The 14,510-nt window shown below is 48.9% G+C and overlaps 2 protein-coding genes across 5 annotated transcripts in view; both read right to left on the reverse strand.

Moving 5' to 3' along the window:
* Positions 1-14,510, reverse strand: part of nhsl1b (NHS-like 1b) — an 80,852-nt gene that overhangs the window by 49,470 nt on the left and 16,872 nt on the right. The window contains exon 1 of one of the 4 annotated variants that reach the window (XM_076016816.1): positions 619-1,490. The exons of 2 other annotated variants lie outside the window; for them this stretch is intronic. In XM_076016816.1, the coding sequence (XP_075872931.1) occupies positions 619-874 (256 nt within the window). In that variant the 5' untranslated portion in view covers positions 875-1,490. Of the gene's footprint in view, positions 1-618; positions 1,491-14,510 lie in introns of those variants that run through there. One more of the 4 variants, XM_076016814.1, reaches the window with a different exon arrangement.
* Positions 1-14,510, reverse strand: part of acbd3 (acyl-Coenzyme A binding domain containing 3) — an 81,662-nt gene that overhangs the window by 43,165 nt on the left and 23,987 nt on the right. The gene's annotated exons all lie outside the window — the stretch shown is intronic.

Raw genomic sequence — 14,510 nt, forward strand, 5'->3', positions numbered from 1 at the left:
TCGCCCAAGTTTGTTTGTCGTGGTGACTGACTTGCTAAGAAGCAACTGACTTTACTCAGGCCGTCTAATGCGCACTATTCCAGGAGGTGCTGCAGGTACTTGGCCTGCAAATACGGTGCTGCAGTTGCCATTTAAAAAAAAAACTAACTACGGGAGGGACAGCACTACAGTAGTAGTAGTAGTAGTAGTAGTAGTAGTAGTAGTACATAGAAGTAGTATATTTCAACTGCTTGTGAAAACTATCACAACCTGATCAGCGAGCTGAGAAACACACACACACACACACACACACGCACACACACACTTGCTCCCACTTCCCGCTGACCCAACCGAATTGCACGGGTCGCCGCCAGCCCTGTGACGTCACCGTCAACCGCCGTGATAGCGACGGTTCCCGGCCCCTTGACCAATAATCGTTTACATGTCACGCGCCACACACCCCTTCCACCCTGCACACCCACGCGGAACCCTGCCGCAGCGAGCAGGACTGCGGACCGACACCAAACACTCTGTGACCCACTTCTCGCTCGGCTCGGCTCGGCTCGGCTCGGCGCGACTTCCTGGTTCAGCGCGAGGGGAACAAACGGTCCATTGAAAAGGTTTCCAGCCTCCCCTCACCTTTCCTGTGCTGGGGGTGGTACACCCAGTCGTCGTCGTCGTCGCTGCCGTCCCCGTGCTTGCTCCTGCGCAGGTGTGCGGAGAGCCCCTGCTGCGCCTGCGCCGGGTGGCCGTGGATGCGGTGCAGCTCGCTCTGGCTGCGGAAGATGCGCCTGCTCTGGCGCCCGAGGTTGGACACGTTGAGCCAGCTGATGGCTCGCGAAAGGCCCGCGGGCTTCTCCTTGCGAAAGGACGAGCATCGCCTGTCGCCCCTCATCCTCACTTTTAAAAAAAACCAACAAAAACGATGAGGTTGGATGATTTTTTTTTTTTTTTTTTTTTTTTTTAAATCGCTTTAAAAAGTTCCGATCCGGGGAGAGAAATCAGACTTGATCCTGATGCGGTGTGTGATCCATGTTTATACACGACCGGCCCGTGTAATTCCTCTACATTCCAGATTCCTGAGTCCAAGCTTTGAAGTCGGTTTCTGAGTTCTCCGCTATCGTTCTACTGATGACGAGATTCGTTCCAGGTGGAAACGCGGCCGCAGCGGCACCACTTTCTCTGCGCGCTACCACACCATCACTTGCACCTCGTGGAGACTCTGACGCACTCAAATCACCTCCCTTCCTTCATTTGCTCTCTTCTCTTCTCCACCCCAGCTTGTTGCTCTCTTGGCATGACTGCCGAACCCCCGAGGGGTAATTACGCAATCCGGCAATCTTCGAAAATCACCACTGCTGTGCGCCCGCACGCCGTTACGCGCGCTGCTGCTGCTGCTGCTGCTGCTACTTCTGCTGCTTGCTGCTTGCGGTGACTGTGCCAGCCCTCGGTGCAGTCCAGGGTGGAAGGAGGTCTCTTCAAGAAGGTCTCTTCAGTGCCTCGAAAAATACTTTTCGCGAGCGCCGGCAGTTGTTGTTGTTGTTGTTTACGCGCCGGGGCGCCGTGCACGCTCGTTATCTCCAGTTGTTAGCGAGCGGATCACCTGATGCCCGACTTCCCCGCGAGAGGCCTCCATGGGAATCTATTCCCGACCGGTGGAAGTTGTTTTTTTTTCTTCTTTCTTTCTTTCTTTCTTTCTTTCTTTCGTGCCTGCTCGTAGGAAAAGTCCTCCTGGCCACAAGCTCTATAAAAACTGGTGGTAAACTCCAGCGCCTTCTGAGACTGCAGTCTGAGTTGCAACAGCCAACCGGCAGCCTCTCCGGTGTGAAAGTTCGCTCCTCGCCTCGCAGGTGGACGGATTGAACGGAGGGAATCCCCGCGACGGTGATGAGACCGCCCAGGTGTTGACGGCTGTCTCGGGAGTCCTCGGTCAGCTGATCGGCACAAGGTGGATCCCGGAAGGGAAGCCACACACCTGCTGCGCCCGAGTGAGCTGATGGAGGAGAGGGTCCTGTCTGTCTGTCTGTCTGCCTGCCTGCCTGCCTGCCTGTCTGTCTGTCCTGGTTCTCGCTCCTCCAAGTGAGCGAGTGTTGGGAGAGTTGCTTTTTTTTTCTCGTGTTGCCAGTGTTAAGGTTAGGATTTCACGCTGCTGAAATCTGACTCCGCCCTCCACTCCCTTCCTCCCGCTCTCCGCTCCTCCCTCCATCCATTTACGAGGGCAGGGCAAGTCCTCCCTCTCTCTTCCCTCCTTCCCTCCCTCCCTCCCTCCCTCTTCATTCCCTCCTGCTCACCTTTTCATTCCTGACAGCCTTGTTTACACTGCTAACTACTCAGGTCCTGCCCCACCTCAGCTATCCACAGTATTTCACGTTACATAATCTAATAAACCACAAAAAAAATATTATTATAAAAAGGGATATGAAAAGGAGGGTGCACACAGGCTGTTTATGGACAGTTTCCAAGTATCAGTGTTGCTGATTTTGCGCCAGCGGCGGCTTAAGTCAACTGGTTAAACAACCGATTCTTAGTAATCAAAGAACAGCACCAAACATTGCATAACAGCGCACGCTGCGAAAAGCACAAAGAGCTTCGCACGTGTTGGTTTTTTTTTTGTTTTTACTGAGGGGGAAAAATATGCGACTGCTGGACTTTAATGAAACGCAATGAAGGGTTTATATATAGCTGCCTTTTAAACACGGGCAAGGCAAACCTTTAAGAGCAGACACAAACCCCTGCAGGACATAAACAAAGTCTTTATGGGGTGCCGCAAATGTGAGAGGAGGTGGTGTTTTGTTTTTTTGTTTTTTTGCTCCCCCCCCCCCACCCAGTCGGAGTTATGCGTGTGACCACCTAAGGTGTGACAGAAAAACAGCGCACGGCGTGTGCACGCGCGCGCCTCCCAGAGTATTTTTGTGTACGGATTTTTGGCGGCAGCCTCGACGGAGGCCTCTCATTTCCCCCGTTGTTGCCACGTACACAACTCTTAATTAGCGGTGCGGCTCGGCCATCGGAGGAAGCGGCTTCTGTCTAGACGCTGATTTGAAGCTGCCGTCGATGTCGAACGGACAGGAGATCCCAGATTTTAGACCGGGTTGTGAGCAGAGCTGGACTTTAATCCCTGAACTCATTTTTCCATTTTCTCTCTTAGACGGGAAACTCTCTGTCTCGGCACTTTACACAAACAAAAGAGCACATGCACGTCACCCCCGTGATAAAAAACACATGACGCACTTTATAACGGAGGTCTTTTGTTTCACAGGAAGTCAAAAATATTTAACCCCGCACTGGTGTGAGGAAATGATCAGAGGCATCGAAAACGTGACGGGGAAGCGGCAGTGATACGCAGCTGAAGGCGGAGTGGGGCTGTGCCATGAATCGATTTTAAATCGAAATCGGATGTATTAGTCAAGGCGAGCCTCTATTCATTTTTACACAATGAGAAAGTTTTGCACTTTATTCATTCATCGTTGTTCAAGATGATCGAAAAACCTTTTATTTTTAAAAGTGCTGTATGGTGAAGGACAGTTAAGGTTGTTCATCCACACGGGGATTCATTTGTATTTGGTAATTGAAATAATTCATTCCATTGTCTTTTGTAGTTTTACCAACAAAAAAAAAAAATCAAAAATCGACTTTTCTGAGAGAGAAAAAAATTCTGCATTTTATTTTTGTCCCAAATCGCCCAGCCCTACTGAGGGGACGAGGCTGCTGAGCCGCTGTGATCTATTGATTCCCGCTGTTCAGGAGTGAAAACTGCTTCAGTGCCAAAAAAACCCCAGAGGGGATTGAAGAGTCAGAGGTCAGCATCCAGGTTCTGCCCCCACCTCACCATTTCATAAATCTCCACCTTTTCAATCCCTCAGCGCTAATGCTGGCAGGGAAGCGACCATAATCAATAAACCCAGGCGGAGTTTGATTGGCTGCTTCCGCTCCATTTCCTGTGTCCTTAAAGGCCCCATATGATGCCCCCGTATCAGATCTCAATTTTCCCTCAAAGGCCTGAAAGCAGCAGATTGATAAGAGCCAAGAATAATTTTGTACTATTGTATCTCCAGAAAACAACATATTAAGCCCCGTGTTTGCAGATGCTGCAGGACACTCTTTCTGGAGAGCAACGCACAGACACACTAACTCTTGCACTAACACAGGGAGTATTTCATGCGTCCACAAGCGGACTTTTATTTTGCATCCAGGCGCCGAGGCGTGTTGGGAGCCAAAATTCCAAATCCCAGTAAACACGCTTTCACAGTTTCTGTGCCGTGGAGGGAAGTGGCCCTGGTTCCAGTTAAACACAGGCACCACAGAGGAAGGCTTTTATTAGTGGCCAGCGCCGCACTGTTACCCTGACAGCTACACCGGCGCTGCCGTTCATGTGTTTGCTTACCGTGCACCGGGGGGGGGGGGAGAAAAAGATAAAAGAAAGTTGCAGTTAGGGGCAAATTTGAGGAGCCAAACGTGTTTGATTGGAGACAGTCTGTCGTCCACGCCTCTGCAATCACCTTCACATAATGAGTCCCTGAGTTAAACGCGCATCATTTAGGGGTCCGGATGAGGGTGAATCAGTCTGGGAAGTCGTGTCACTCCAGCAGAATGTGTTTATTCGTGTGTCTGAAGTTCAGAGAGAAAGATCAGGGGTTTCCTTTTGAGAACGGCCTCAGCATCTCGTTGAGACATCAGTAGTGCGAAACTCACAATTAGCAGAAACAGAAAATGGAAATAAAGCAAACAGATTCGACGGGTAGGAGTTGAGTCTGTACATGATCAGGCTGCCTCCTCTTCCTTCCCGACTAAAGACTGTATCATCTGCTGTCGCCTCCTGACGGCTGTTTGACCCGGCTCACTGCAAACCTTTGAACCTTGACCCTCTTTTTTAAATCTGAGAGCTTTAACCTTCACCTCGCACGGTCGCTCGGTCGCTCGGCGGGTCGGTGGGCTGCCTGGAAGTCGCTATTATCTCTGTGAAAGAACCGTTTGAACAATCGTCTTAGTTTGACACTGGAGACTTTTAGAATGAAATCTGAGCTGCTGCGAGGAGGCGAGGCAGAGGAGCAGAAGTGATCTTCTTACTCACCCTCACTGTAATCTTTGTGGCATAGAGAGAGAAAGTGTGTGTGTGTGTGTGTGTGTGTGTGTGTCTACGCACTGCGTGCAGATGCAATAAACCCATAAATATATTTTTTCCTGCACTGTTTTATTACCTCCGCTGCCATCAGACAGCGTCAGTAAACAACGGTGACTGACCTGCATGAAACTAGACGGATGGATAAGGAATAAGTGAGTCACGCGCTATAAAGTGACACTATCAGGTATCCACAGCCTAGCAACGACGCGTCTCTCCAGGGCTCGGCGGAGCGCTCAGGGAGCAGGACTGGCGGTTAGCGCCGCAGCTGCCCCCTAGTGGCCAAATGTAAGTAAGTAGAGGCACCGTTTTAATGCTTTAGGTCCCCTGAGAGTTTTAAATGAATGGGCTAATTTATCTTAAACAGTGGAAGGCAGTTGATTTTACAGCTTTATTTGACATACTCCATTACATTAGAGTGGATGATGCTAAATGGGCTATCACGTCATCGGGTTGATCGTACGTAAAAACACTGATAATGCTCAATGTTTTTTGTTACTTCGAGCAATTTTGGGCCTGTGTAAACCCGTACAATATGCGCTTTGACTTGCCTCGCTGCGACGTAGTTACCACTTTCGACCACACGGGGTCACTATCCGGCTGCATTTCCTGGGTATTCTCCAGCGACCTGTTGAGCTTCTGGCCCTCGTTTCAAGGTTTAATGAGTTGGAAAACTGCCTGAGCGCGCCTGTGCGTTTGTGTGTATACAGATCCGACACTATCAGAGTTTATCCGACTATCAGACCATCTGACTGGCCGCCAGAAACATGTCATGACCTCTGGGGAATAAAGCAATTCTGCGTTCTGATGGCCGCGTGTGTGTGTGTGTGTGTGTGTGTGTGCTGATATCCATCTTTATAGAGGGATAACAATAACGTTTCAAGCAGTCAAGGCGCCAAGAAGAAGCCTTTTTCAAACACATGTACACAAACAACACAGTACACACACGCTGGCTCCTCTGCAGTTTTAAATGAACTAAACCGCTTGAAACCCCCCCCCGACGCCAGTCAATTCATTCTGGTTTACAGGCAAATCCCCCTCATTCCTTGGGCCACGTGCTCCATTATCCCAAAATCTATTATTCTGGTAGAAAGCTCTGTGTGAATGTGTGTGTGCGTGCGTGCGTGCGTGCATGTGTGTGTGTGTGTGTGCTTAACTATTATTCCCTGCTAAAAGCGACTGGCTTAGCTGAGAGCACCGTCTCCACATACCTCCCCGGTTCCAAACAATCCTTGCAATTAAAGGTGTTTGTGTGTGGAAGTAAGAAGTCATGTGAGCGAGGCAGGTATTTCTCTTGACCTCTGACCCCTGACCTCACGGCAGCTTGAGGTCAGTCGCATTTGTTTGCACAAATATGCGCGTGACGATAGAATGCATACGAATATATGACGATGGGATTTTGTGCACGAGCAGAAATTTTTGAGAGAAATGTTGCATTTATTGCTGTATGTTTTCTTTAGCTTACCAGATCATATGACGCTTTTATAACACCGCTCATGCTAGGGATGTGCAACGTTTCCTCTTGGGTTTGTCAAAAGTAACTGGGAGGGAAAAAGGCTTCGGGAAATGTGGAGGAGGAGGAGGAGGAGAAATGAAATGATATCGCAGCACAAGGAACAATAGTTGAAGAAATAAAGAAAGGAGTGGTGTGATGGCTTAGAGTGCGAGTAAACTCTGGTAATCTGAGCAGCGCTTTCACACACACACACACGCGCACACACACACACACACACACACACCCAGCAGGCCTGCTGCATCCAGTGGTTGAAGGGGAAGAAAGGGTGCGGTCGGCTCTGTGCATTCCGGATCAGTCATGCCTGAGGGACGCGGCTTTTCCAGCAGACCTGAGGCCAGATGTGGGTGTTTTTTTTTTTGCATATGGACCGAGCTCTTCACACCAGACGGCGGCTTTTTCCGAAATGATTTACAGATGGCGGCGTCTTTTTTTGAAATATGTCAGAGTGAGATTATGGGTGCGAGGAGTTACGACGGTGCGGTGAAACGCGTCTGCCTTTGCAAACGGGTCTTTTCCAATTTGGCAACTCAGCGAGTGGGAGTTGAGCGCAGGCGGACGGAGGAGCGGCTGATAAAGACGCAGGGCGTCTGTGGAGTCTCGCTTTAAAGTCCAACAGGTGTCCTCAAAGACTTGACGTGCTGACAGGTCGGCGTTTTTGTCCTTGCAGCAGCGTTTCAACTCGACAGCAGGACAAACCTGTTTCACACATCGACCTTTGAATACGACGCCGCGCGTACGTGATTCCGGAAGCAGCCACTTTATCAAGCAGCTGCCCTTGACTTGCACGTGCACAGCGTGTGTGCGGCAAGGAAACAACAGTGGACCAGGAAGACGGCCGACTGACTCATCACTTCCTCCTGCTGGACGCCGGCCATGTTGCGCTGCTTTAGAGATGCACTTCATTCATTCATTCATTTTCCATACCCGCTTAGTCCCGAGCTCAGGGTCACGGGGGTCTGCTGGAGCCTATCCCAGCTGTCTTAGGGCGAAGGCAGGGGACACCCTGGACAAGTCGCCAGTTCATCGCAGGGCCTAGAGATGCACTTGACTTCCTTAAATGTTGAGTTTTAAGTTGAGAATCTGGCTGTGTGTGTGTGTGTGTGTGTGTGTGTGTGTGTGTGTGTGTGTGTGTGTGTGTGTGGTCACTTGCATTTCCATCATCATCATCGAAGATTTTCAAAAAAATCTCTTCCTGTATGCAAAGCTTAGTCTGGCATCTGAATGAAAGCCAGTGCAGTGCTCTCGTGCTACAGTCACTTACAGGCGGTGTTTTTCTGCCTCAGTGATGTCTCACTGTTTCAGTTTTTTGTTGTTTTAAAAAGGAAAATCTTAAAAAAATTCAATGAATGGGAGCCATCTTGGACTCTGAGGGTGAGGGGGTTAAGATGAGTGCAGCTTGTTACGAGGTGTAAGTGTTACGTGCCATGTGTTTACTGTATAAAACCTTTGCTTTACGAGCACACAAGTGAGAGGAAAAGTCTCATAAAAAAAAAACGGCAGGATGTGTGGAATAACAGTAGCAGCGGCAGGAGCGCACTGAGGTGTGTGTGTGTGTGTGTGTGTGTGTGTGTGTGTGTGTGTGTGTGTGTGTGTGTGTGGCCCACCACAATCCCCTGACACTCAACATTGCAATTCAAAGAAAGAAGGATGCAAAGGACAATGGTCAAACAGAAAATAACAAGCGGAATATGGCCAAAAAGAAACGGACAGGAGGAAGAGAAAAAGAGAGGGGGAGAGGGAGAGAGAGAAAGAGAGAGAGTGACTCGGCCTGAAAGACAGTGGAAGAGGGACAAAGACAAAGTGAATCGTGCTGAATGAGCAGACGGCAGGCCGACCGTTATCCTGACAATAGGGGTCGACTTTGGCTCTGGCGTTTTGCCCTCTACAGCTGTGAGCTGTCAGGCGCGCGCGCGCACGCACGCACGCACGCACGCACACGCACACACACACACACACACACACACACACACACACACACACACACACGGACTGAGAGCTAGAGCATGCAAAGTTGTTGGTTACTCTGCACTCATCCCTTTTATCCCGGCTCGTAATGCTGCATCAATCCAGCCAGAGCCTCCTCTAAACGCTGGACGCAGACCAGCTTTCATTGACACACACACACACACACACACACACACACACACACACACACACACACACACACACACACACACACACACACACACACACACATTCTCATCTGCAGCCCCTCTTCTTACTCCTGATCCAGGAACGGCTCCCAAAGCGAGTCGACCTGTTAGCGGAGGATTTAACGGCTGAATCCAGATCAGTGGGCTTTCATATGTATTTTCTTTTCTTGCACTTGCACACACGTGTGTGTGTCTGTGTGTGTGTGTGTGTGTGTGCGTATGTTTTGTTTTTTTTCCCCGCAACCCCCTCCCCGCCTCGGCCCGCCAGAGCAGCTGGCAGTGGCAACAACCTCCTCCAGCCGTTCCGCTCTCCGGGGTTTCAAGCAGCGTTAAGATAAACCACGACGGCTGTTATTACAGACACATACACACACACACACACACACACAGACACAGACACACAGACACACACGCACAATAGACAATGGTAATATATACAACAAAGACGGGAGTTCACCTTGGCTAAGTCGCCGTCCGACACGCAATCCAAACAAACAGACGCACTCGCACCAAATCACACAGAGACTCTCTTCCTCCCACAAGCTGTCTGTCACAAGTTCAGGAGGAAAAGTTCCATCTGGCAGCTACACCCCCCCCCCCACACACACACACACACACATATCTGTCTCTATCTCTTCATGTCTCACTCATTTTCTTTTTTTAAATCAGCCCCCCTCCACTCCCCTCCAAAAAAACCCCTCATTTTTAACATTCCTCTCCAGCTCTTTTCCCTCCTCTCCCCTCCTCTCTTCTCCTCTCCTCTCCTCTCCTCTCCTCTCCTCTCCTACACACACAACCCCGTCTTTGTGTCCCCTGCAGCCGCTGAGGTGAAACACAAACTCTCGGCCCACTTCGGACTCCGGCAGCCAGAGACCACCGGTCAGGGCCAGGGCCACCCACTCGCCCAGAGAGGGGGACTTTCCGGGCTGCGTTCCTTATTTTCCCTCTGGTCTTTCTGCCTTCGTCCTGCCTGCCTGTGACTGGAACACAGGGGATGCGACGCTGCTTACAGGTGTGTGTGGGCTTTCATATGTATTGCAGTGTGCAGTGCAGTGCAGTGCAAGTGTGCAGCCGTTGCTTTTCAATGCATTTACATGCACTTGGAATTTTCCCGGTGCACGTTAGTCAGTAGCTGCGTTTCAGATTTTTTCAGTTATTCGCCAAAATAAAAGCGATATTTCTGAAATTTCCACAAAGTACAATTGCGATTTGCAGGTGTTTCCATTGAATGGTGCGAAGAAAGTGTTTCCCATGACACTTTTGCAATGTACCTCTGTATGGATACGTCCGAAAAACCACCTCATGAGAGAGCATCAAAAGCTTTTGGCCACATTTGAGAGGTTTTTCCAAGTTTAGCTGTTTCCATCACCAGTTTTCTTTTTTTGCAATATTTATGTTTTGCGCAATCATAGGGGTCATGGAAGCACAGCTTGAGAAGCCCCCTCTCCTCCCCTCCCTTTGTGTAGGAGGAGGACGGAACAAATGATAATAATAAAAAAAAAAACTACACACACCCCTCGGGTTTCCAAACTGCTCAACCTTCCACGAGAGCTCCTCACACGTCTTTGGTTACTCGCCATAGGAAAAATATTGTCCATGCAACAAAAGAAATCAAGAAACAACTATTGTGTATTTTTCTTGTATCTCATGTTGCACCTCGGACCTTCTCCAGGTCCTGCTCCGCCTCTTGTTGCCTTGTTAAAGGCGTCTTAGGTTCATGGGAAGGAAACCTTGATATTGCTCTGGGGGTGGGACGGAGGGAGGGGCCGTGCAACATCAACACGATTTTTTTACCATTCCGTTCCATTCCCTCTAATCTCTTTGCTTTACAGAATCATTCACGTGGGAATTAAAAACTGTGAAAAAGACAATAAACGGAAGGGCCAAACAGTGGGAAGACACAACCTCAAAGGTGATCATAGGAATTTAAGAAATGAAGGATGTCCCGAAGGTGTGTGTTGATCATTTGAGAAATCAATATTTTCAGAAAAGAAAAAAAAAAAAGAAACCTCTAATGATAATCATCAGGCCAGGACAGTGTCAGCAGGCAGCTACTGTGTAATCCAGACAGCCAGACACCTCGGCTGTCTCCGCAGCCTAATAAAAGTCCCCGGCATTAAGCCTGGCGGACCGAGCTGAGTCACACAGGCGGCTGAAGGGTGAAGCCGGGGCTCAACCAGAGTAAACACAGTCATTTCTGGGCTCTCCGCTGCGGCGCTCCGACGGCAATCCCTTCGCCTCCCACCCGTCTAGACGACCATCGCTCGGCCTCTCATTAAAGGCAGCGTCGCCACACGGCGGGTTCGGGTTCCACCGTCACATAGGTGCGCGGATTAATGCGACGCCAACGCGCGGATAAAGCGCCGTCTGGTTTTTGGAGAGTTTGGAGATCTGAAATCTTTTCAAAGGGGGCGGGGGGGGGGGGGGGGGGCTGCACTCTCGAGGCAAATGTAATGTGGGAGTTGGAGCGACGTCTGTGGCTGAAGCGGGAGTGAACGCTTCTGAGCTGCAGCACCGACAGAGCAATATTCAAAAAGTGAGAGCTAACGACTCAGGATGATGACTAATAAGGTCATCAGCCAATGGAAATGCCACAGTTCCTGCAAAAAGCTCTGATGAAAACCAACCTTCTTTATTTCATTTCTGCTTTCTTTGCACAAAAATAAAGTGATTGACGCTGAAAAGAGCTACTTGCTTGGAGACACTCGGTGTTAGGGCTGCAGCGATGAGTCGACGTAATCGATGAGGATTATGATAAATCGATTGACTGAGGTAAACGCTACTTCACAGCAGTAATTAGCGAAGTACAGCCCCTGTCAATACCAGCGGTTATATTGAACTGTAACTCCTTCACTTGTCAACTGCATTATTTAGGACAAATTAGTTTAATATTTAAGTTGCAAGAAATCTGTTTAAGCTATTTAACTGTGATAAACATTGAATATAACCTTTAAATCGCGAATTTATATTTGTGCTTTGTGTGTCATTATTTTGATATCATTGTTTCAAAACGTCTGCTCTCAGAGTACGGACTCCTGCTTTGAGCAGAAGCAAAAAGACCCTGAATTGCTTTCAAACAAATACTTGGTTATTTTCCACCTACTGGAACAGCAGAAGGTACATTTTGCAATAGTCAGGCAGACAGTGCGTTGGACTGGTTGGACGACTCAGCTGCAGCGACAGGCTGCAGGAAGGGAGGACGGGGGCAGGGCAGGAGGGGTTTGGAGCCAAGAGCAAGCGACGCAGTGCAGGAACCCGAGTCTGCGGTTTGTGCTCTGTGACCTGAGGTGCTCCCTCTGAGTTTACAGGTGTGAGCTGAACAAACACGGAGCAGCGCCTGCAGGGCCGCGCGTTGACAAAACAGCGGACTGGATGATCTCACACCGACGCCGAGCTCCGTTTCACTTTCTCACGTATTTTTAAAAAGCCTGGGGCCGGTGGGACGCCCTCAATGCACATTCTCCAAAGGTTGCAACACCTCCTCCATAAAACACAGCCGCGCGACATGTTTGACGGCACGCAGAGAGTTGAAATTGGTGTTTCAAGTCAAAAAATAAGGTTGGATTTGGAGAGAAAGTCAAGAGAGAAGGTGAAGAGAGAAACGGGTATTGAAAATGCATGGATGGATGGATGGATGGATGGATGGATGGATGGATGGATGGATGGACGGCCTGCAGTTGAAGCAGCCACAACTAAACGCGGGGCTCTTTAAGGTCAGAGTTTGGAAAGTTTAGTGTATAAAAGTGGAGCACTTACCTGATTGGTTGCGAAGGCCGTGTCATAAAGTGTCGCACAACAGTCGGGAAGAGGGCGGGTCGGAACACCATGTGGAGAGAAGAGGAGAGCGACATTAGCTGCAGTGCCTGGATCCCACATTTAACAATAGTGATTTAACAACAGCTCATCATAGTGTTGTAGTGCTCCAGATTGGTCTCGGTCTCGAGAGCACTTTTTAAGGGTCTCAGACTCTGAGGCAATTTTTTCTTGGTCTCAGACCGGGCGACCTCTGGGTTTTTTTTTTTTTTTTATCAAGACCAGTCGACACTCAGCCAACGCTACAAAAGAATCCAGCTGCTATCGTTTTACACTGTTGAGTGACACACCCCCTTATTCCTAAAACTTGTTTTCTTGAAAATAGTCGGCAAAGCAGCAAAACGTTAAAGAAAATAATCAAAGTACACCTTGCTGAAAAGAGATGTCGCTGTTCCATTTTAGAAGCACTTGAATTTAAAAAAGATAATGGCCATTTTTTTCCATTTTGTTGTTATTTTTCTTTGATATATAAAGTCTTGGTCTGGTGTCATCTCGATACTCTCTAGTCTCGACGATGTCTTGGTCTGGGTTGGTGCGGTCATGACTACAACACTCGCTCATAACATCAAATGCCATTTCAAATATTTATTCTCCAGCGAGAAAAACCCAAACAAAGTCCTGAACAAAGTGTTTCCATGTGTTGCACATCGCCAACACAACCAGTCATAAACAATTTTTTTTTTTTCCCCTTTTGAACCACAATGGCACGACAATCACGGCGCTTTAATGAAGAACGGCATTGAAGTAAAAGAAAGGAAAAAAAGAGAGACAACATCAAGATCAGGATGGAAGACAAAAAAAAAGCCAATGGATGCTTTGTGTTGGGGCCATGTTGCCTGAAGCACAATACCACAATTATGACGCTGCTTTTCAAATCCAAAAATAAAAATCAAGCCATTGCAGTTTTACATAACAACGATTATGAAAAGCACATCAACCGGTGACACATGTATGCACTTCTCAGGCAGCCACTGTTTGTAAAACACAGCACCTCCCCTCATGTCACTTCATACTGACTCAGTTGATTGATTGAGTGAACTTACAGCCGCTGTTTATTTCTGTATTAGCAGCAGTTAAGTTAACATGAATTCAAAGAGTAATAAAATTAATCCAATCTGATTAAAAAGGCAGGAAAGGACACGTCTGAAGCGCTGGGGTGTGTGTGTGTGTGTGTGTGTGTGTGTGTGTGTGTGTGTGTGTGTGTGTGTGTGTGTGTGTGTGTGTGTGTGTGTGTGCCAGGGGGAGGGAGGGCATCAGGCATCAGTCTCGCATGATTAACGTTCCCAAAACCTCAGAAAAGAAAGGCACGTTGAGCCCGGTGTTTGCAGCCCCCTGCAAAAAACACATAAGAACTCACGCACACAAAGTCTGTCAGACTGCTCATCCCAATCGCAGGGAGACAAACACGGGTGCGCGGCACGCACGGCTTTGCGACGACAACATTCTGTGCTCGGTCAAGCACATCACGCCCAACGTCCTTTCAGATCTTCACTGTGAGTTTGAAACAGATGGAAAGACGTCAAACACACCACGCAGACAAAGCACTCGCACCCGAGCGTCACTGAGCCAGTGTGTCACCAGCTGGATTTATTTTTGTATTGTTTTTAGTGCTGCAACAGCAATAAAGAACAGCACAGTGGGAACTACTCACACACACTCCTTAGCAAATAATAATCATCCGCCGACATGCAGAGAGCGGATGCAGAACAAGTCACCTGCTGTCATCAGCTCTCCGCTGAGTTGGAACCTCTTGACCGGGCCGGTAGAACCAGCAGAACCAGTAGAACCAGCGGCAGACCAACACGACCACCAGTCCAAAGCACCGCTCCGTGTCCCCATCCCTTCTGCCTTCTGCCGTTCTCCCCACTACACACTCCTCACACCTTCTCTGCACTCATCCTCATGTCGCCCAGTGTGTGTTTGTACAAAG

This window comes from Nelusetta ayraudi, unplaced genomic scaffold (genome assembly GCF_046127955.1).
Source record: "Nelusetta ayraudi isolate G7.1 ecotype Tasmania unplaced genomic scaffold, CSIRO-AGI_Nayr_v1 ptg000238l, whole genome shotgun sequence".
Classification (NCBI taxonomy): domain Eukaryota; kingdom Metazoa; phylum Chordata; class Actinopteri; order Tetraodontiformes; family Monacanthidae; genus Nelusetta; species Nelusetta ayraudi.